This window comes from Bactrocera tryoni, chromosome 1, assembly GCF_016617805.1.
Source record: "Bactrocera tryoni isolate S06 chromosome 1, CSIRO_BtryS06_freeze2, whole genome shotgun sequence".
NCBI lineage: Eukaryota > Metazoa > Arthropoda > Insecta > Diptera > Tephritidae > Bactrocera > Bactrocera tryoni.
Genome location: NC_052499.1, coordinates 33,083,829 through 33,108,634, shown reverse-complemented (window position 1 = coordinate 33,108,634; position 24,806 = coordinate 33,083,829). Strand labels below are relative to the sequence as shown.

The following is a 24,806-nucleotide window of genomic DNA, read 5'->3' as shown; positions in this document are numbered from 1 at the left end:
GTCCTGTGCGCTACGGATATATTTCGAATCTCAGCGGTCCTGCGTGATATGGTCGCCGTTAACATGCGCAATCATTTTTACAAACATATCTGATTTCAATACTACTACATTTTACGTTTGCGCTGCACAAACATTGCTATAGATTTTCGTACGTACCTAGCGTACGTGTTCAGCCGCTTTCGTGTGCGTGTGATATTTTTCGCAGTAGCAGAATTATCAGTCAAACACGCGTGTTTGGATTTTTATTGCGTTGAGCGCCACTGCCCTAAAGTGTTTAATACCTTTTAAATTAATGTGTTTTCCTTTGCCGAAATACTGGGTGCTTATTGAACTGAAAATAAACTGGTGGAGCTTCCCACTAAATTGGGCATCCATTTAATCACATATCAAGCACGAAGATATTCTTTGGTTTTCTTTTTACTCTGATATGCTTTTAGTAATAAAAATTATCATGTACTACAATGTGGATGAAAAGTGAGTTTTTTAATTAAATAATTTTTAAATTTATTCTAATCAGAAAATCTGTTAGACTTAACCCAATATCTCTTTATTGTCTGGTAGAACTTTGTGAATTTGCATTATACTATATATCCTTAGTGGGCAGCATGAGAACATATGTCTTTTGAAAAGAGATACTATGGAACATACTGAGATATATGATGAGATAAAGATATTCAAGAAATGGAAGGCAACCCTTCAATATACTGCCTCCATAATTAAGGTACCTATTTCGGAAGAAAATAAGAACTTAGCAGACGACGCAGAAAATTTATCCCACTTAAACAAATCTAGCGATAATTAATAAAAGTTTTCATAAAATTATAATATGATGAGATTTCCAAGTGTTTGAATTGAAAATTTTTCATTTCACTTAGCTTTATTTAAATTTTAGTGTAAATTCATGACACACAATTTATGAAATGAAGTTAATAATTGTATCTTTAATAATGAACTACTGATGTTAGTACATCCATAATTAGTTTAAATGTAATGTACTTGTGTCAATACTATAAAGAAACGACATGTGTCCAAAATATCGTAATACTAATGTGATTATATTAGTCCTGTAAATGATTCATAATATTTTTATGTACACACGAAGCATTTATATTTTACTAACAGATTTACCCGTTTTTATATATATTTTATTTTGGTAACATTAATGACCTTGGAGACAAAGAAATTTTGTAGGTTTATATTTTGTACATTTTCTGCTTTCTATTCTGTAAAAAAATATTAATAATTTTTAATAGTAATATTTTTATGAATTTCATTTAAATTCTCTAATACATGCTTTATTCTATAAAAAATATTTATTGTTGTATAACATACATACACATAATATATTAAAATTATTGAAAATGCTCATAATATAAAATAAGTAGATACATTTTTCTATATATTGATATTGAATAATACTCTTCAAAGTATGTGCTTACACTTGGCTTGATACATTTTTTTCATCATTTACCATAGTGATATGGAATTGCGTTTAAAGTATCACTTGTGGGCACAAATGGGTTCTGATCAATCCACTTTGTCAAATCTACTTGAGGAATATCTGCGCATGGCACAACGGGGTTTCTGAAAAAAAGATAAAAGATTATATGTATATCTTAAGAAATTTAAAAAGCAAAACCTGAATAGTTAGTGTGATATGTTGGGAGAGTAAAAATGTGTTGAATAGAAATATACATATGTATGTATGTATATGAAAATGCTTCATTGCTTACGATTTAGAAACGAGTATGAAAGCTTGTGACTGCATTGATGCGATTTGATTTCCATTATCGCATAGTAAACGGGCTATGCTGGCTTTGCGAATTTCAGATAGTTGTTCTGTAAATATAATTTGCAATATTAGTGCTTCAATAATTTTCAGTATTTTATATTATTAAATAAATTAAATTCTCTGATAAAAAAAAAATCGAATTAAGAAATGAAATCTAATTGAAATAAACACCATTTATTTGCGTTCTTTTTTGTTTAATAAATATTGTAAATACCTGACTTACTAACTCCAATACCTTTCTTAGTTTAAAATTGTTGAAAATAAGTCCGTTGCCAATGCGACTCTGTAACAGTAAACATGCATACTAACAAAAAATGAGCAAAGCGAACACGTCTATGATTTTTCACTCTAACTGTTTATTCCTGCTAAATACTTTGAATAAAGCGGAATCTCAAGATCAGAGATAAAGAGATCTTTAACTCCTCTCTCACTGGAAGTGAGAGAGCAATTGCTAAACGTCAAAACCTACTGAACTTTGACAGCTAATCGAGTTCAGTAGGTTTTGACGTTTAGCAATTGGAAACGAGCGATGGCCAGATTGAAATCTTACCAAAAAAATATGTAAACGGAGGGATTAGTTGCATCGTTCAAGACCACTTATAAAAATGAAAATTAAATGAATTTGTGAAATTTAAAGGTATTTGATGAAAGGTTTTGTAATTTGAAGCATCATAGTATATTTTCAATGGAAAATGATTAAAAACATTTAATGATTGAGAGCTAACAAGCTTAAATCCTATTATTGGGTATAGAAAAGACGAAAGTCAGTTGTTATAATATTCTTTAAAAAGATGTAAATAGTTTCTCCATATAATAAATAACCACTATTTAGTAATTTTTATTCATACTAAATGTTGGGTATTGGGTTGATAAATGCCCAAAAATTGTAATTTTGTTCAATCTGGCCATAATGGAAAATGTTATAAAAAACGCTAATTTTGAGGCGCTCTCACACTGGAATAAGTTTAACAACCCTTTATTCCTGCTCAAGATGTTATGGGCCCAGGCACGTGGGTCCCGCGTTTTTTATATTTAAAGAATATAGTTTATACTAGTAGTACTTTAAGAATCCAATCGCAACTGATACCAGATTGAACCATGTACCAGATTGAAAAATTAGATGAAGATAACTATGATACCTGGAGCATCCAAATGCGCAGCGTAATGGTGCATGCAGAGGCGTGGAAAGTCATCAGGGGACAGAGACCAGCAGCAGACGGAGAGGGCTGGGATGCACTCGATAACAAAGCATTGGCCATGATGACATTGAGAAGCCATCGCAATTGTACTATCTAAAGAACTGTACAACTTCAGCTAGTGCCTGGAAAAAGCTAAAAGAGGTGCATCAACCCAGTGGAGCAGTAAGAAAAGTGTCGCTCTATAAGCAGTTGCTTGGTTTGGGGATGATGGAAGGCGACGCTATGCCCGGCTATATAATAAATTTTGTACAACAGTTGACAAGCTTTCAGAGGTTGACATTAAGCTCAGTGAAGAGCTGGCAGTAATAATATTACTTTCAAACTTGCCTAAAAGCTTTGAACATTTCGTGATCGCCATGGAAACACGCGATACACTGCCTTCCCTTGACATATTAAAAATAAAGTTATTAGAGGAAGAAGATGGCAAGGGCAGTTCAACTAAACCAGAACATTACAGTGAATAACAGGCGTTTCAAGCAACCACAAAGCCGATGGAGAAAAAGGGAGAGCAGAAGAGTCATATCAAATGTTACAAATGTGGTCAACGGGGTCACTACAAAAATCAATGCAGAAATAAACTAAAAGAAAAATCGACTTAAAACACTCGTGATGGTACCTGGACAGCCGCTGCAGCGGCGCGACGGCACATATGAGTGGCTCACGTAATCTTTTTACAAATTATGTCACACAAGCAGAGGATGTTATGTTGGCCGACAACAACATTATACCCGCAGTGGGCAGAGGCGACGTTGTAGTTCAAACAGATTCTTGTGAGCTAAGGGGAATTTTGTATCGGTGAGTCGAGCTGTCGAACGTGGCTGGACAGTAAGCTTTAACAACGAAAACGCTTTCGTAAGCCAGAATGGCGAACAAATTTTAAAAGCAGAAAAAAGAAATAAATTGTTTGTATTTGAGTGTATTAACAACGCGTGTTTTGGTGCAGCACAGTGCAGTGCAGAAGTTTGGCATAATAGATATGGCCACTTAAATTATGACAGTTTGATGAAGCTAACAAAAAATAAAATGGTGTTTGGCATAGAAAATGTGAAGTTCGCAGACAGTACGCAGTGTAAAACGTGTCTGAAAATTGAGCTTGTGCATACCGACGTATGTGGCCCATTTGAAAAGCGTTCTCTTGGTGGCTAATCACATTTTTTAACTTTCATCGGTGGCATGTCTCGGCGTATTTTCACATTTTTTCTCAAGTCTAAAGATGAGGTGTTTGAAAATTTCGTAACTTTCAAGAAAACGGTCGAATGCCAGACTGGGCGGAAAATCAAGGTTTTACAAAGCGAAAACGGCTGAGAATTCATAAATAAGCGTTTCGAAGACTTTCTAAAACAACAGGGCATAACGCGTCAGCTGACGGTACCCTACAGTCCCCAACAGAACGGCGTCGCAGAACGAGTGAACCGCACTTGAGATGGCAAGAAGTTTACTTGTACACTCAAATATGCCAAAGTTTCTATGGGCAGAGGCAGAGCAGACAGCGTGCTATATCCGCAACAGATCGCCAACTGCAGCGTTGATTGGCATGACACCATATAAAGCTTAGAGTGGTAGATAAACGAATGTAAAAAATGTGCGTACATTTGGGTCCGTGGTTGCTGGCTTAGACAAAACGCGAAAAACAAATTCCATGCGAAAGGTAAAGAGTACAGATTCGTTGGGTACTCCTTCGCATCAAAAGCTTACAGACTCTACGATCAAGAGAAGCATCAAATTGTAGAAAAACGTGATGTTTTGTTCTACGAACATTTCAACGAATCCCAGTCAGATGATCAAATCGATTTTGATGTATTACCAGAAAATTTGCCAACTGATTCAAATCCAAATGAAGAAACATTTATCCCGTGCAGAAGTGAAGTTAAGCAGGAGAAACGTTTGTACAATGAAGAAAGCGACGAACACGGCAGTGCAGATGAGCCAGAGCTGGAGCAGAAACGTAAGATAGGACCAGGTAGACCTAGAATTATTCGGAGCGGTATACGAGGACGTCCGAAGAAGAGCTACAATGTTATACAGGCAGTGCAATCAGTAGAGATACCATTACCACAGACGTTCAAAGAGGCAACTGACGGCAAGTATGCTTCATACTGGCAGGCGGCTATGGACGCAGCGAATAAGGCCTTAGTGGCAAATGGCACGTGGACTGTGGCAGACCTACCAAAGGGTGAACAAGTAATTGGGGGTAAATGGGTTTACACAGTTAAAAGAGATAAAACTGGCGCAGCTGAGCGGTACAAAGCACGTTTGGTAGCCAAGGGGTGCGCGCAGAAGTTCGGCGTGAACTATAACGAAACATTTTCTCCGGTGTGTCGATATGAAACAGTACGCTTGATACTTGCGCTCTCTGTCGAGTTGAAGTTACACCTGCATCAGATGGACGTTTGTACGGCTTATCTCAACAGCTAGTTAAAAGACGTGATCTACATGAAGCAGCCTGAGGGGTATGTAGACAGAACGTGTGTAGAAAAAGTGTTACGATTGAACAAAGCGAATTACGGGTTAAAGCAAGCAGGAAGGGAGTGGAACCCCAAACTGAACACGGTGCTGTGTGATATTGGTTTTTTTCAATGCCAGAATGAACCGTGCCTATATAAAAAGGACATAGAATGTAGCCGTTGTGTATTATTAATCTATGTAGATGATTTACTTATAGCATGCCAGAAGAAGCCTGATTTAATACAAATTAAAACAATGATCTCAAGCAAGTTTGAATACGTTGATAAAGGCCCACTTCAGATGTTCTTGGGTATGCAGATTCAGCGCGATGGCGATACAGGCGATATTTCAGTGAATCAGTCTCCTTACATAGACGATATGCTACAACGCCACGGCATGCATCAATGCAGGGTAACAACGACGCCATTGGATGCAGGATATCAGGTAGCGTGCAATGAAAAACGTGTGAGGAAGTGGATGCAGCGGCTTATCAGTCAGCAATAGGCGAATTGATGTGGTTAACTTTGGCTTCCAGGCCCAAATTTACCATTCGGTTGTGAAATTAGCAAAAAGGAACAACAACCCTTACACCGGACATCTCACAGGGGTGAAGCATGTAACGCGATATTTAGCAGCAACAAAAGACTTGACACTGAATTATCACGGTTGTGGGCAGGCGCTTGGAGGTTATGTGGATGCAGACTGGGGAGGTGATATGAGTGAAAGTCGATCATACGCCGGGTATCGTAGAAATCGGAAAACCAAAATTCCGTAGCCCTTAGCAGTGCGGAGGTTGAGTATATGGCTTTATCGTCAGCGGCCAAACAAGCGTTGCACTTGAAACATCTAATTATTGAAATTGGCTGTGGCAAGGCTTGTACACCAACAATATTGTATGGCGACAATCTCAGCGCACAGAATCTCGCTAAGAATCCATTTTACCGTAACAGGTCAAAACACATCGACATCAGATATCATTTCGTCCGAGAAGTTGTCCAGAATGGTGACATAGAATTAAAGTACAATTCAACCGAAAATATGATAGCTGATATACTAACAAACAATCTTTCGAAAACAAAGCACTTACATTTTGTTAAGTTAATGAATTTAAATTATATTTTATGTAAACAGAATCACATTGAGGAAGGGTGTTGAAAATAAGTACGTTTCCAATGCGACTCTGGAACAGCAAACATGCATACTAACAAAAAATGTACAAAACGAACACGACTATGATTTTTTTCACTCTGTTCATTCCTGTTAAATACTTTGAATAAAGCGGAATCTCAACAAAAATATCAGTTTTTTAAAGTAAATTTATTCGAAAATACGAGGACACCTAACAAAAGTATGCTTTCGGTGGTGATTTTGAAATTTTTGACGTGAGTTATTGCTTTGTAGAAATACCTTGCATAAGGGGGGAGCCTGCTTTAGAAGCTTAAAAAAATCGATTTTTTTTTGCTTAAATCTCTTTAAAAATTATCTAAGCATATGTCCCCAAAGTTAAATATTGTCAACGTTCGAAGGGAAATAGTGACTGAGCATATAGCAGGTACTATATCTATGAACGCTTGGATAGAAAGCTAAAACTTTGACGCGCGATTTCTCGGATTTTCATTTATACGATTTTTTTTTAATTGGCAGGCAGAATAGAAAAAAATTAAACGTCGTTTGGAACTGGGGCAAAGTTTTTATCTTTGGCATTAAATTATCTTTTACTTAAACTAAAAAGTCATGTTGGAACATATTTTGAAACAAAATAAAGTATATTTTTTATGGTTCACTTCACTTTGTTTTTGACCACTTTTTTCAATTTTTAAAAAATTGTAGAATTTTATACTTTTGGAATTTTCTTGGTTTAACTATAAGATTAGTTGCTAACAAGTATGAGTCTTTTTGAATTTTTAGTGTCTGATAAAAATTGCGACCTGCATCCTGTCCGCCGTCCGACAAATCCACATGCGAGATGCATCGGGCAATTGCTTCCCAAAGGCAGGACACCCAATATTTCGTATCCAAAAAATTTTCGAATGATGTTTAAATATATAACTATAAACCCTACAAATTTTGCTTTAATGAATTATTTCTTTCCCTCCCAAAAAATCCTCAAAAAAACTAGATTTTTTGAAGCCTCTAAATCAGGCTGTCCCCTTAAAAGTGAGTTATAATTTCTGTGGGCAAAAAAGAGTAAGACTTTTTAATTTGAACTATACCATGACCGCCACTTAATTACAAGATTCGGCTGCAACCAACCTAGAAAAGAATACGATTTCGACGAGTTTCGAGTAGTTTATACAACCATTCTTATAAACTTAACAAGATTTCGCCATACAAAAATGACAGTTCCCAATCTCGTCTCCGAAGTGATTTGAATCTAATCTACGCGAAAACTCTTTGTGCGACTCTGATTTAGCATCATCTACTTCTCAGCATTGGAAATCTACTTGTATTTCATTATCACAGCTGATTTAGACACTACAAAGAGAAAAAATGTAAACAAACAAATGAATTAAACGCAATGAATCTCAATTCACCTGAAAATCGACTCCCCAAATAAAAAATGCGTCAATTACTTCCATTGTATAGGAAACATTTAAAAGAAGACGGATTTTATATATTATATATACTATATAACAATGTTTTCTTTTAATAAATAATAAGCTATGTGAATTCTTGAATGACAAATACATCTGTTTTATCATCAGTCCAACGGCAGTGAGAACGGGCTTGATTAGTGAAGAGATTAATTGTAATCTAATCACTTAAAATTTTTAGTGGGAATGTCATTGACATCTGTGGCAAATGTCACATCTAAATAATCATTAATGTTCAGTATATGCTAGTCTTTCTGAAGTTCATAAAGTGCATTCGGTGATTTTCTCGATAAGTATTATAAAATTATTCAACAAAGAAGTTCTATTAAATTTTGTGCGCGGAATCAAATTTCTGGTGCCGAAATCTTCAGAATGTTAGATAAGGTCTTCGGTGATAATTTTTTGTTGTGATCAAGTGTTTTTGATTGGTATTAATTATTCAAAAAGGTAGAGAATGCATTGACGACGAAACACGTCCACGACGGCCATCAACATCAACTAATAATCAACACGTCAACTAAATAAAGGAGTTGGTGTTTGACAATCGACGATTAATAGTCAGAGATCTTACTGACAAGGTTGAAATATTGAAAGGATCAGTGAAAACCATTTTTAAAGATAATTTATAGTAATACCCAACGATTACCCTCCTCCCGCCCAACCGACGCGAGGGGCGCAATCCGCGAACGACCGGAATTAGCCGAGTCATAAAAGGCAAGAGAGTTTTAAGCGTTGCGATCTTAAGCTGCTCAGCTACAGAAACAAAAATTTCAACAGCCCAAATTAAGAATTAGATTAAAGTTTATAATTTTAAATATTACTTGTTAAGAGTAGATAAAATAATTTTTTTAATGGTAAAGAGTGAGTCTGTTAGATCAAATGTGCTGGAATGAAAATTCAAATCATCACATTTACGGCGGAATGGTTCGTTTAACTCAAAATTTGTTCTAGAAAATTTAAAAAGTAAGGGTCTAAACTGCCTGCCTGCGAGCGGGAACGTTAAAATTAATATCAGATAAGAGAGATGGGCTACAGACTGACCCATTCATGAGTTTTACAAGAAATATTATACCAAGCATCTCCCTACGACTAGCGAGTGTCGGGAGATTTATAAGTTTCAAACGGTTAATGTAAGGGGGAAGATTTAAACTGGAATCCCAATGCAAATGATTTAAGGCAAAAAGTAAAAATTGTTTTTGAACGGACTCTAACTTATTCGAATGGACTTGGTAACTAGGGTTCCAAACCACAGAAGCATACTCCAATATAGGCCTCACCAGAGATGTAAAAAGAATTTTTGTGGTAAGCAGATCTCTAAATTCTTCACACCAACGTTTAACAAAACAAAGAGAAACTGTGGAAGATGCGTGAAGATTAAAATTGAGTTTGGGGTCCATAGTTACTCCCAGATCAACAAAACTGCATACTTGCTCCAACCTAAAGTTTTGTATTGCGTATGAGCGTCTACAGCTCTACGTGAAAAGCACATCGTTTTACATTTTTTAAGGTTCAATGGCATGTCATTTCTATCACACCAAGAAACTAGGTTGTTTAAGACTGTTTGCAACTGACATCTTTCGCTGTTTGAAGTATACGTTTTAAAAAGTTTTACATCGTTAGCATATAATAAAACTTTTCAAAACTTAACAACAGATGATATGTCGTTAATAAATAACAAGAACAGAATTGGACCAAGATGGCTACCTTGAGGAACGCCTGAAGGAACATTGATTATGTCAGAAAAAGTATCTTTAAATATGACTTGTTGAATTCTATTACTAAGATAAGAAGCAACCCATTTTAGAAATATTGGTTGAAAACCAAGAAGATCAAGTTTATTCAAAAGAATTGAATGGTTTACTTTATCAAAAGCTTTTCTAAAATCTGTGTATATAACATCAGTATTCTTATTCTCCCAAAAGCCCGTTGATACATGTGATACAAATTCAAGCAAATTAGTTATGGTAGATTTCCCTTTACGAAAACCGTGCTGAGAACAAGAAACTAGTGAAGAGATCCGGAAGGTTATGTCGTCAGTTATAATTGCTTCAAAAATTTTAGGTTTTGCAGACAACTTTGCTATTCCCCTATAGTTTTTAATAGATGACCTAAATCCACTCTTATGCAAAGGAATTATAAATGACTTTTTCCATATGGATGGAAATAAGCCTTGCATAAGAGATGAATTAAATAGTTTGGTTAGGGGTTGGTATATATATTTGGCACATTTCTTAAGAAAGCATGAGGGAATCATATCTGGGGCTATAATTGTATAATTTTTGTAACACATTTAACTGATTTAAGACGTCTGCTTCGGAAAGGGTAGGTGCATTAATGACAGAAATCGGACATAACTTGTGCTGATGCGGAACATTTTTTGGAGTTTGGAGAGTAATTGGACCTAAAGAATTCAGCGAACATATTAGAAATGGTGTGATTGTCGCTAGACATACTAGACTTATATTTCATAGCGGAAGGAAAATTAGAAATCCTGCGTTTGGAGTTGACGAAACTATAAAACATTTTTGGATTACGTATAATATTATTTTTTACTTTATTTATATAATTACTAAAATATTTTGTTAAGTTCGGCAAATTTTCGACGCAATTTAGAATATTTTGAATAGTTAGCAACTAAACCAGTTTTTTTAAAAAAGTTTAAAAGCACGAGATTTTCTATTTTTTAATTTACATAATTCTTTCGAAAACCATAAATTAGACATATTTTTCAAATACTTTTCAAAACTTCGGAACATATTTTTCAAATAAGTTTACAATAGTTTCATTAAAGTGGGATGCACTAAATTCAATATTGCCACTTTAATCTGGCCAAGTTATTTCAGAAAGTTCGTAATTAATCTTCTTAAAATTAGCTTTCGCAAAGTTGAACCGAAAACAATTTGGGCATAAGAAAAGTGAAAGCACGTTTTGTTCCAAGATCACAAAATTTTTTTCGAAAACAGCGTTAAAGTCTTAATAAATGCTCTCTGACCACCAGGATGTCTCGAAACGTATTATTACTGGCGGTGAGTCTTGGATCTATGCTTACGACCCGGAAATAGACGATCAATCAGGCGAATATCGTGGCAAAGCCGAAGTCGAAACAACCACGTCAAAAATTAAGGATTTGTTGATAGTTTTCTTCGATTATCGAGGTGTGGTGCACTTCGAATTCCTTCTGACCGTCCAAACTGTCAACAAAGAATACTTTTTAGTGCGATACGTCGTTTGCGCGAAGCTATTCGTAAAAAGAGGCCAGAATTATGAGCCGACAACTGGGGTTTTTGCGAATTTTTCGCCAAGCATTCAACTAATATCGTAGCGCAATTCGCATGATTTAGTTCTGTGTGACTTTTGGCTATTCAGCAAACTCAAACAACCGCTCCGGGGAAGTTGTTTTAAGTCGATTGAAGACATTACACGTGAATCGCTACGCGCATTGAAGGATATTCTGAAAATTGACTTTAACAACTGTTTCGAGGATTGGAAAAACGTTGTGACAAGTGTATTAAGGCTAAGGCTGATGACATTGATTTTGAAGAATAAATTAGGAGTTTGAAAATTATGAACAATAGCTTTCTGCATCACGATACCTGATGTAGACCGTTCGGTTATGTAATTAAAACTTTAGCAGTTTTTTCTTGAATTTATGTAATAGGTCTGGGTGCCAGACCTTGTCTAATGTTTGACAGACATCAAGGAAAGCTGCAAAACTGTATTTACCATTTGTGATGTCATCAGTTATAAAGTGTTAAAATTTTCTGAAGCTAAACTGGTGATCCGGGATAAGTTATTTCTCCTCCAGCAGAGGTAAAAGTTTGCGTAATTATTTTCAGCTCCAAACAAATGGAAGTACATATGTACATATATGTCTTGAGTTAAAACCTTTCGAAATAACTAAATCAAGAACATCTGGAATTTTCGTGAGATCAGATGGTCAATAAGTTGGCTCGCCAACTTCATGACATGACAAATCTTTGAGACGAGATTTTGAAATATGATCGATCATTAAATTGTGTTTCTCTTACAAGAATTACAACAGTTGTTGGTTTTAATATAAAGCTTTACCTCGACTCTACTTTTGCGTAGACAGTTAGCATTCTAAATTGTAATTTTAATCTTAATTGCATTTGTTAATGGACGTCATGAGTTGAGCAATGAATTCCGTAAATTGAGCTGTCATTTGCATGACCATGCATGCATTTGTTGCTTTTTTTTGCACTTTTTTCATTATTGACTCTTCATGGATGATTAGTGTGCATTGCGTATGTATCCTAGCCCGATATTCATATTTTTTAGTTATGTAATGTAGACCCTTTAATATATTATTATAGGCACGCTGCTCTTTCATCTGATATGTCTGAAATTCTACTTTAACCTCAGTAAGTGCTCTGAATAATTTTTATCGGTCTCTAGAAACCTTGTACTGATAGTAGCAATTCTTTTCCTGTAGAGAGCCTTTCATTCGCATATGTAGATGTTTTACTATCTCCTCTTCTACCTTTTAACGGCTTCTATATAAGTATAATAATCGTTGTATGGTGAACATAGTCTACTGGCATGCCCGCCAATTAAATAGTGACCTATTTGCACTTCTACTAGACTTTTTATCATTCCTTTTGAATTTTACTAGTCGACATGTACGGCCTTGCATTCGCTTTCTCATTCATGCCACTATCAGAGATAAAGAGATGTCCAACTCCTCTCTCACTGGAAGTGAGAGAACAATTGCTAAACGTCAAAACCACCTAAACTTTGACAGTTGACTGGATTGGGGAGGTTTTGACGTTTAACAATTGGAAACGAGCGATGGTCAGATTGAAATCTTACCAAAAAAATATGTAAACGGAGGAATTTGTTGCCGCTGTTCAAGATCGCTAATAAAAATTTAAAACAATGAAAATCAAAGAAAATGCGAAATTTAAATATATTTCATGAAACGTTTTGTAATTTGATGCATAATAGAATTAATTTTCAATTACAAATGATTAACAACATTTGATAATTGAGAACTAACAGGCTTAATTCACCTTATTAAGTATTGAAAGATCAAAAGTCAGTTGTTTTAATATATCATAAAATCATAAAAAAGGATCTAAGTAGTTTCGTCATATATTAAAAGTCCAATATATAATAATTTGCAATCGTAATAAATGTTGGGTGTTTTAATTTAAAATGCCCAAAAATTCTTATTTTGTTCGATCTGGCCATAATGGAAAATGTTATAAAAAACGCTTATTTTGAGGCGCTCTCACACTGGAATAAGTTGGGCTTCGCATTATCCCTGCCACTATTGCCTGCTTGTTGCGAAGGCCTGGAATTGACTCCACCGAGACTCGTTAGGCAAGAGCCTTACCTAACCGTCTCTGCCTGCCTTGTCATTCCCATGATGTTTTTGATGTCAATACATATATCATGAGATGTTGATGATGAGTTATTTTTTATTTTTTCACAAAAATATAGATTTTTTCACACATTTTTTGACCTTGAAAAAAAATATCACTGCTATTGGTCTTAGGGTTAGAGTTTCCCTATTCTTATGTACATAGTTAGTTGCCAGTAATCAATCTATGATTATTTTGCACAAAAAAAGGAAATGTATATGAGTTTTCTTTTTATAAGATTTCTCACAAAATAAATTTACATATTCGAAAAAATTTTAATTAATATACAAATTTGTGTTTTCTTAAGCGTTATTGAATCTCCAAAATAGTAAAGACTGCTTTGGATGGTTTACCTGATATAAAACATTAAATATATTCTGTAATAGTGTTATACAAGTTTTTTCTGGAACTTGAAATTTTAAAATTTTTTATTTTCATGGTTGACTTTAAATTGAAAACAAACAAACTAACTACATAGGTAACTTATTATATTAAATAAAGTTAAATTTATTTTATATAGCATTATTATATTAAAAAAAATATTACCTTTAGTAAAACCAGTTAATGAGTCACCATTTTCGTACCAGAAACGATCACCAACACGTGTACGATAGAATTGTTCTGTAAGAATACAGAGGAATGTAGGACCAGCAAGTGCGCCAGCCACATGAGCCTCCACAGCTCCTCCCACCGTCAGATCTACATCCTCGTGGCTTGCGTACAAGGTTTTCATTTTTTCAATAACCTGCAAGGTATCAAATTATATTTTATCCTATTTGCTTTTAAAGACATATGCATACATCGAGTTCAATAAGATCGCTGTAATCTTCCCATCTATTTGCTCTCTTTACTCCACAAAATTCTCTTAAATCGTTGTAAGACGCCAATCCATGGTCCCGATTTCGCTGGATATCAATTGCTCTCAGATCACTTCCGAAAGGCATGTTGCGTCTCAATAAGAAGTGCTTTATCTGAGAATATAAAATCAATTAGGGATTACTTTGATTACTAACCATTTGGCGGCAATTTACTTATTACTTACACACATAATTAGAAAATCGCTTAAAGACAAACAATATTTTTGACAATACGTTTTTTGAGTTGGAAACAACGAGGAAGTTTAGCCTTTTGCTTTAAAATAGGCATCAGCCTCAGAAATTTTTTTCTTTCTTAAGGTCTGAGTAAAGTAACATATGTATGTATAGACGTCAAATTTTGGTTTATTAAGATTGAACAGCTCCAAACACTTCTCAAAATGATCAATTTTTTCTCATTTTAGTGATAACTTTCAACCGATTTACGGCCCGAACGGCAGCATAAAAAGGAACGATTTAAACTATCGGGTCTGATATAGAAGATATAAAAGTTGACCAAAATGCAACCATTTAACATTCACATTATCTGTAAACAAAATTTCAAGAGAACAAATTTACTACTTTTCTTGAAATAAAATTCTAGTGTTCTCTCTTAACTTTCTTCGCTTGCAAATTTCTTAGATATCAGAAATACAATATAAAAAGAGTATTTAAACATCATGAAATTAAAAAAAAAGCCTTAAATTACATGCATTGTTAACAAAAAAAATTTTGCTTTCAAATATTTTAAAATACTTAATTCAATACAAATAATAAATTGCCATTTGTTAAAAAATTACTTACAAACCATTTATTAGAAACCCAAACTATTATAAATTAGTACATACCTCTCTGTCGAAATTGATGTCGGTAAGCTCCTCGGGTTGTGTTGAATGACCTCGGGTTAATGAGTCGAAATTGTCGCCGACCTCAATTATGGATGGCCGGTTCATCCAATCGCTTAAGCGTAGTGATCCCAAAACTGATCGCAATTCAGAAACCAAACTAAAATTGATATATTTTATACGAATATGCATATACATTTATATGTAAAAAAAAAGTTTTACTTACTCAAGACGACCTTCTATTTGTGAATGGAAATATCTAAAAGCTGCAGTCGCATGTTCATTCAAGACTGATGGATCAATTGCGCTATCAAAATCGTTAATGAAATTTTTGGATGAGGTTTTGTAAATTAATCTGTTTTTTAACATATTTTCGGATCCAAGGAATATGGGCAACCACTCGTAGTAACTAATATGTTGGTATTGGGCAATATTTATTTTGCGTGCCTCTTGGAATAGTGTGCGATCATTGTAATGAGGATTTAGTTTAGCCAGTACTTTGGCAATGCGATTGTGTTCTCTGAGTAAAATAGTATGTAAAATGGCCAAACCAGGATTTTGATTTACACGAATATCACCAGCTTGATAACAGACCTCCCCAGGTGGAGCAGCATCACAATCGCTAGAAGCATTTCGAGAAGGGGGTAAGTATTCTGCACCATTCCTTTGATCAACCGACATGCGACCGCCTTGAAAAGCCCGTATCTCACTATTTTGTTGTATAGAATTTCCATAAACTAATGAGAGATCAGCATATGATGTCACAGCAGTCAACTGTTCTGCTGGGCCTTCTTCATATAGGCATTTAATGTCACGATCTGTTAGTGTTCGCACGAAGTCCAGACACTCAGTTCCTACTTGAGAGTATGCGGGATCATTGGGTGGCACAATTATAGGATAGCATGTTGTGGGAGCTTCATTCGATGCTATTAAACGACCATCGTCAGTACAGCATCGAGTTGGATGTTTTCCTGTAGAAAAATATAACAATGTTAAAAAGTGGTAAAATGAAAAATTTTTCTCGACAAGATTGCGTACTGGCTTGCGTTCCTCCTGCCTGCATACTCATATCATGTGTCATTATCTGACCCCATTGCATATTGATTAAAGTAAATTGCGGATCTGGAACGTCCATCTCACCGAAAACAACAAGTGAAATAAGTCTAGCATTTGGCAGATCTTCTCCAATTAATGTGCGCGTTGGTGATGAAATCCCATCTCCGTATTTCGGTGCTAAAAGGCGTCCGTACCTAAAATATTGTACCAGTTAATTATTTGGTAGTTATACACCGTTATTAATAGAGGACTCATATTCCTTCGGTATATCATATACCTTCAAAAATGAAAATTATTTACACTAAAACTTACTAAAAAGAAATTCAAATGTACCTCAAAAAAATCGACACAAGTAACTTTTTCAAAGTCTCTTGTAGTTGCGGACAACGTCAAAGGGCTATAAATAAACAAATGAGTATTGAGAGTTGTTCTGTTGGTAAAAATCAGCTCTATTTTTGACTCATATAACTGTCATTTCAATCTCATTAACATTTAAAACTATCATAACTCACCAAGTTACGAATATGTTGCATCAAATAGTTGTATCCTTGTTATAATATCTGAACATGTTACACAGAGTATATAATAGTTGTTTCATCTAAACGATAACTTTGCTATCACTTTGGTGCATACAGGGTTTTGTCCTAAAAGTAATAGGACTGATTTTCTTCCGTCGTGTCTGTACTTCGGTCTGTGCGGGCACCGATTGGATTCCGTAGAGGACGTTCCTAGCTAAAGAACGAGCGGCTTCTCAGTTGTTTGTTATTTATAGGATGGCCGCAGAAGCGTTGTGATGCCAGCCTTGGTTAGGTAGCTGTTCACAAGGAAGGCGTGGCTTGTCGGACCCGATTGACCCTTCGTTTGAGTCTCTTGAGGACTTCCACGTAGAACTTGGCGTTGACAGTTTGTCCAGGAAGTACAAATTCATGGTGGACGATACCTTTGATGTCAAAACAGACAATGAGCATCGTTTTCACTTTGGATTTGCTCATTCATCAGCGACCTTCCAAGGTGCTCGGAGACAACTGACCAGCCGCTTGTTCCTTAGCTGGGAACGCTCTCTACCGATTCCAGTCGATGCGCGCACGCTCCGAAGTACAGACGCGACAGAAGAAAATCAGTCCTATTACTTTCCGGATAAACCATATGTATTTATGCTGGGCTATTCCGGAAATTGTCTTTTACAGCTGTTTCGAGGATTGGACTTTGGCCCAAATGTATTGAGACCAAGGGGAATTACTTTGAGGGGAACGACATATATTTTGAAAAATAATTTAACAATTTTAATAAAATGAGCAAAGTCTTACTATTTTTTGCTCATCGCAAGTAGTATATTGTTAATATTAATCGGTAGGTGGAACCATGTGCAGAAGTTCACGTAAATGAAGAGAGTTCTCTAAGCACCATTCATTTGGGTGGGGTCATAAACAATTCTTTTACATATCGCTCAAGCTGCTCACGACCAAGTATTCTCTGGGTAGCAAAAAAATATCTGTTTGCAGGTGAGCTAAAGTGAAAAGGCGAACCCTCCCTCCCCAGGGATGTGCGCTAAGTTTGGGACGTCACGTAAAAAACCTCAATGAAAAGTAAACATCAGCCTTGGAAAAGAAACCCCCTTTTGATGACGACCCAAGCAAACGTAATAAGAACTATGATTTAATGGCATGCACCTCGAATTTTCTGTCCCTTAATTGGGAAAGTGCCGCTGCCCAGCTGGTTGATGTCCTAAAATTAAAGGCTGACATCACCGCCGTCCAAGAAGTGCGATGGACGGGACAAGGACTGAGACGAGTAGGTCTTTGCCGCATTTATTACAGTAGTCATATAAAAGAGCGAAAATTCGGGGCGGGAGAGAGACTCTGTCACCGTGTACTCAGATTTACCACGGTGGATGAACGTCTAGCCACAATCTGTCTAAAGAAAAGGACGATGTGACGACTTAAAGACGAAAGACACATCCACAGTGTTTTAGATGTGCGTAAGCTCCGAGGTCCTAACATCGTCTTTGACCACTCCCTTGTTGGAAGCAAGATACGCACCCGCCTCTGTTCAGCAAAAAACCCGTGTCAACAAACACAAGGATGGTCCAATGCCAAGAAGCTGCTCTACTCGACTTGCACTCCTGATCTCTGAGAGCACTCATCAACAACTCGGTATAAGGGAACTGTGGGATGGCATTTCAAGCTCCCAACGTACAGCTGCGAACGAATGCACTGGTTTTCGGAAAAGGTAAAGGAACAGCTGGTACGATGAGGAGTACCAGATCGCAACGGAGAGAAAGCAGACTGCCTAGAGGCTGAAATCTGTGAGTACGAAGAGCTTGACAAGCTGGCCGAAAGAGGTTATGCCCGAAAATTCTACAAAAATATGCGGCGACTAACGGAAGGTTTCAAAACCGGAGCACACTCTTGTAGAACCCCCAAATTCGATCCAGTGACTGATGCCAAGTGCATACTGAAATTATGGAGGGAATATTTCACCAGCCTGCTGAATGACAAAGAAAGCATATCAACTGGAGATGGTGAACCTGATTTCGCAATCGATAACGTTGGATCAGACGTTCCATTGCCCGACTATGAAAAAGTTCGCCTGAAGAACAACAAAGCGGTGGGTGAGATGTATTGCCGGACGAGCTATTCAAATACAGCGAAGAATAACTAATAAGAAGCATGCATCAGTTGGACGGAAGCGTGACAACCGATTGGAGTATAAGTGTGCGGGAAGGACCTCTCCGAGCTGTTCGATACTAGACGAGGTTTCAGGAAAGGCGTCCCCAATCGTGCGACTTCTTCAGTTTATTGATGGGGAAAATAATCGACGGTCATAACTTCGAAGTCGTTGATAATTTCGTCTATCTTGGAGCCAGTATTAACACCAACAACAATGTCAACCTCGAAATCCAACGCAGAATGACTCTTGAGTAAAATTGAGTTTGGGATCCATAGTTACTCCCAGATCAACAAAATTGAATACTTACTCCAACTTAAAGTTTTGTATTCCTATGAAGTAGGGTCTATAGATATACGTGAAAAAAAATCGTTTTAAATTTTTTAAGGTTCAATGGTATATCATTTCTAACACACCAAGAAACTATGTTGTTTAAGTCTGTTTGCAACTGACACTCTCACTATTTAAATAATTTGAACACTTAATAACAGATGATATGTCATTAATAAATAACAAGAATAGAATTGGACCAGGATGGCTACCTTGAGGAACGCCTGAAGGAACATTGATTATGTCAGAAAAAGTATCGTTAAATATGACTTATGCAATTCTATTACTAAGATAAGAAGCAACCCATTTTAGAAATATTGGTTGAAAACCAAGAAGATCAAGTTTATTCAAAAGAATAGAATTGTTTATTTTATTAAAAGCTTTACTAAAATCTGTGTATACATATAACATCAATATGCTTATTTTCCCCAAAGCCCTTTATATGTTATACATGTTATACAAATTCAAGCAAATTAGTTACTGTAGATTTTCGTTTACGAAAATCGTGTTGAGAACAAGAAATTGGTAGAGAAATCCAGAAGGTTATGTCGTCTGTTATAGTTGCTTCAAAAAGTTTAGGTATTGCTGACAACTTTGCTATTCCCCTATAGTTTTGAATGGATGATCTAAATCCACTCTTATGTAAAGGAATTATAAATGACTTTTTCCATATAGATGGATCTACGCCTTGCTTTAGAGATGAATTAAATAGTTTTGTTAAGGGTTGGTGTATACATATATTTGGCGTATTTCTAAAAAAAGCATGAGGGAATCATATCTGGGCCACAATTAAGTGATTGTTCTAACATATTTAACTGGTACAAGACGTCTGCTTCGGAAATGGTGGGTGCATTTGTTATAACAACAACTAACCAGTTTTTTTTTAAGTTTAAAAGGTCGAGATTTTCTATTTTTTAATTAACATAACTCTCTGGAAAACTATAGAATATTTGCATAGTTCAGTTTATTATGTGCAGCTCTTTTTGCATCATTTTCGTGGAGTGGCAGTTAGTGGATCCATATTTTGCTTATAAATTCAATTTGAATACAAACGTTTTCAGTTTTATTTATCAAAATTTAAATTTTTTCCTCTACCCTGCTTTAGAGGCTTCAAATTTCGAAATGTCAATATTCAAAATTAAGTCTGGTAACAAACAATACTCCGAAAATTTTGTATATCGTTTCAGTAATGTTTTCACAAAATATTAAATAATGAAATATGTTTATTTTCTGAAACAATTTTCATTGAATTTCTTAAAAACAAAACGAATACACTGGTTAACACTGTTTTTGTCACTTGAACATTGCGATGATTTTTCTTTAAGTTGGTGTACCCTCATTAACAATATATACTAATTTTGTTTCAGTTTTTGTAATAATTAAATATTAATTTCTGACTGTATATTGTATTGACTATGCAAGTGTTGTTAACGCTTCGAAAGTTTTTGTTATGCGTGTGGAGAATTGAGGGGGGAGCCTGCTTCAAAAAATCGATTTTTTTGGAGAGGAAAAGAAAAAATTGATTAAAGCGAAATTTAGAGGGTTTATAATTATGTATTTAAATACATTTTTTTTTTATACGAAATCTTTGATATTCTGGCTTTGGGAATCAATTGCCTGATGCATCTCGCATGTGCATTTGTCTGACGGCGGGCAGGATGCAGGTCGCAATTTCTACCGGAAACAAAAAATTCAAAGAGATTCACATTTTTTAATAATTTATCTTCTAATTAAACTGAGAACATTCCAAAATTGCTTAAAAATATGTCCAAACTTGACTTTTCTTAGTTTTTGTTAGTTTAAATAGAAGATAATTTAATGCCAAAGATAAAAAACTTTGCCCAATTCCATACGATGTTTAGTTTATTTTCTATCCTGCCTGCCAATTAAGAAAAATTGTAAAAGTGAAAAACCGAGAAATCGCGCGTCAAAGTTTTCGTTTTCTGCCCAAACCCAATATACCTGCTAGACGCTCAGTCACTATTTCCCCTCTAGCTTCGACAATATTTCGAATTCCATCTATAACTGTGGGGACATATTGTTACATAATTTTTGAAGAGATTTAAGCAAAAAAAAACGATTTTTTGAAGCTTCTTAAGCAGACTCCCCACTTAAGTTTTAAAACCCAGCGTAATATCATTAATTGAACAAAGCTTTTAGACTATATGGGATTTCCTGTGGACTTTTCATCTCGGTTTCTTTTCGGCAAATTTGGGTGCTGTGAGTGACGTGTAAATTTTTAAATTTTTTTGCATTGTTTCGCAAAATAACCATGCCTCAAATTCACAAGTTATCATATTTTTTATGACTTTTTTTAATTCGATAAATCACAGATTTTGTTTTTTAGCACGATTGAAAAAAAGCGGTACAAAGGCATCTTATGATAACACACATACATTTGTATGTATGTAGTTACAAGTTTCATGCATTAAGTTAACGAAACAGTAAAACTGAGATGTACATACATATGTTATCAACTAGGCATGGCGGTTTAAAAAGAAATCATTGTCAATATCGCTTAAATTAGGAAATATAATAAAATTCCGAATATCAAAGAAAAACTACTTGTTCCATACTCGGAACTTCACATTTTGATCATTCAACACTGATTCTCATTTTCAGTATATGACGAATTAGGTGTAACAACCTGGAAAAATTATCAATTTCGTATGCGAATTGTAAACAAAAACCTAAAACATCTTGAAATAAACTTTATTTATTAGGTTACAAATCAAGTTTCTGTTTCCAGCAATAGTTTTCTGTGTCGAAATTTGAAATTTTGATTTGATAGTTGATATATGTAGTTGCTTAAAAATAGCCTGGTATATGTATATAAATTAGAAAGATTTCAACAAAAGTGCTATCTACCTTGAATTCGCAACTCCCAATGCGGGGTTATCCAGATGATTACAAGATCCATCCATGGTTCTATATACCGAATTTTCGCAAGTAGGAGGAGCCATAGCACATATTGCTACGCCTCCGGTAGGAAAATGCGCGCCATAAGAGGGATTGAACTGAGCAAATGGGTTCGCGGGTGCAGAGGACGTTGTGCTAAAAAGAAATATTGTTGATTTTTTTTTGTGAGTACGTTATCCCATTTCCATTAAAAACCTTGGAAATTTTTGAATTTATACGAAGTTTATATCTTATTACCTAAGAATCTATTTTGTCTCCTTCAATGAAAAATTACATTTTATACATAAGTATATACATACAAATATACTATACATTCATACCCTTGTATTCTATTTGAAAGTAGTATTGGTGGCGGAGGGGGACTTCGATAGCGTGGCACGTTCTCTCGAAGAAATCCAAACACTTCTTGAATTGGATGATCATTGTGGATAATATGGTATGTTGAACTTGAAAGTTTAGTGAATCCATAAATTAGGCATCTTGTCACTAATATAATATATATGTATATGCTGGTTTTAGAAATCATCTGCAATAAGAATATCAAAACAAATACAGTGGACTAATAAAGTTTACATACACTTAGTTCTATTAAATTACGACACGTTTATTTGTCTCAAAATGAATAAATTTTGTGGTTTTTTTCTATCCATTTCAAGATATGTATATTTAACATTAAATATAGCATATCAACAAATTTTTCCAAAATAAAAAAAAAAATTAATGCTAAAGCTAAAAATGCGCCAAATTCATATCAAAAAAGTTTACGTTCACCAATGATTATTTATATAAATCAAAAGTAATTACAACAGTTTTAGCGGTTTTTGGCCTACATTTTGTTGCAATTATTGTCATATGCTCCCCACTCGATTTCTAGTATTATTTAAGGATATTTTGACCCACTAATCGATGATCCAGATTTTTGGCCTTATTTTGAAGAAATTCAATGTTTTCGAATACCGTTTTCTACAAAGTTCTAGATATTTTGAATAGAATTAATGTCTGCTGATTGCGGGACCTATAAATTTATTTTTAATTCCATAATAACTATTCACGTACAAGATAAGTTGTGTGTTTTGGGTTGTTATCCTGTGGTAAATAGAAATGGCTGCTATTAACAGCCGATTTAAGCACACTTAAACTTTAAATTATTTTGTTAAAATTTTCAGAAACATGTGTTTATCCATTTTTGAAATGGATCGACTTTGTGGGTCAAAATATCCTTAAATAATACGTCGACGTCTAAGGACAATAATGGCAACAAAATGTAGGCCAAAAACCGGTAAAACTATTTTAATTACTTTTGATTTATATAAATAATCATTGGTGTACGTAAACTTTTTTGATAGGTGTATGTAAACTTTATTGGTCCACTGTATGTATGTATTACCATTGGGTAAATTACAAATTCTTACACTTGTTAGAGATGACTGTAGGGAATTGAATTTATTTTGGGTATAGTGTTTTCTCACAAGACTTGTAATGAGTTCTTTGCAATTATTTACTGATTTCGATCTGTGTATGATTTCATGATTCAATTATAATAGGTTGTGTCGGCACGGAGGTGCTTCCTCTTACGAAAGAAGTCTTTGTATCCATAATGACAAAATCACTTGTTTTTTGTTTTTCTCATTAAATTTATGTCTACTTTTTGATAATTTTGTGTTATTTACAAGCTATTTGTATTCAGTTATCACCGACAAAATGCATTTTCATTGGTTGGAATTTTAAAAAATGCAAAAGAAAATATCTGATTTTGACATTGTGGATCCAATTACTTTTGACAAATTGTTGTTTTTCGCTATCGGCTCAACTTTATATAATTGAATCATGGTCTGATTTAAAGAAATATTGTGAAGAAAACTACACGGAGCAAATATATGTACTTTTTGGCAATATCCCCGATGTCACATAAAATTACCATTTTTTCTTAAAATTAGCTCATTTAATTTTTCTAATATAATTTAACATTTTTATATACATCGAAAATAGAAACATATATTAAGTACATAATAGAGGTCAAACATAGCTAAAAGTATTTGCGTCTATAACGTTCATTTCCTGTGTTTGCAAATTTACATACAACTAAATAATCAAGAAAATTTTTGGAATTGATAATTGATTTCCATATCGGTTGAACATAACGGTAGATTCATATCAATTATTATACAGTAGTAAATTGAATAAATAGCCTTATACCGAACTTCTGTAAGCAGTTTCTAGTCACTATTTGAGGCATTTTGAAGTAAAGTCTCAATTTGTGACTACAAGGTGCGTTCCAAAGTAAACAGGACTTATAAAAAAACAGAACAAATGGTTTTTTTCGGTAAAATCAATTTATTTTATTTTTTTTTACAGCTTTTTGCACGGTCCAAAAGCATGTCGAACGAGTGTTTTAGCTCGTTGGTCGGTATGGCCGCCAGTATGCCGGTGCAAGCCTTTTGAATGACCTCTACGTCTGCATAACACTTCCCTTTCATGGCCAAATGCATTTCCCGAAAAGGAAGAAGTCGCACGGTGTAATATCAGGTGAATACGGTAAGTGGTTAACGGTTAAAATGTATTTTTGGTCAAATAATCGGTCACAAGCGTCGTTCGTTCTGAGCAATTTTTGGTCGTCAGTCAATTTGTGCGGAACAAACCGTGCACACAACTTTCGTAAGCCCAAATGTTCGGTCAAAATGCGATAAATCGATGTTTTAGAGATGTTCAATTCCATTTCCA

The 24,806-nt window shown here is 35.0% G+C and overlaps 1 protein-coding gene across 2 annotated transcripts; it reads right to left on the bottom strand.

Annotated features, from left to right (window-relative positions):
- Positions 1 to 1,157: 1,157 nt before the first annotated feature.
- Positions 1,158 to 22,611, bottom strand: LOC120776797 (peroxidase). 2 transcript variants are annotated; one of them, XM_040107799.1, is made up of 10 exons: positions 22,406 to 22,611; positions 22,035 to 22,220; positions 16,152 to 16,363; positions 15,340 to 16,084; positions 15,117 to 15,273; positions 14,215 to 14,385; positions 13,961 to 14,159; positions 1,734 to 1,839; positions 1,440 to 1,584; positions 1,158 to 1,223 (listed from the first exon to the last, which is right to left on the bottom strand). In XM_040107799.1, exons 1-9 carry the CDS (start codon positions 22,609 to 22,611, stop codon positions 1,464 to 1,466), a joined length of 2,103 nt encoding a protein of 700 aa, XP_039963733.1. In that variant the 3' UTR covers positions 1,158 to 1,223; positions 1,440 to 1,463. The 2 variants fall into 2 exon arrangements, with proteins under 2 accessions (XP_039963733.1, XP_039963724.1); XM_040107790.1 differs by lacking the exon at positions 1,158 to 1,223 and having other exon boundaries at positions 1,374 to 1,584.
- Between the last annotated feature and the right edge of the window lie 2,195 nt (positions 22,612 to 24,806).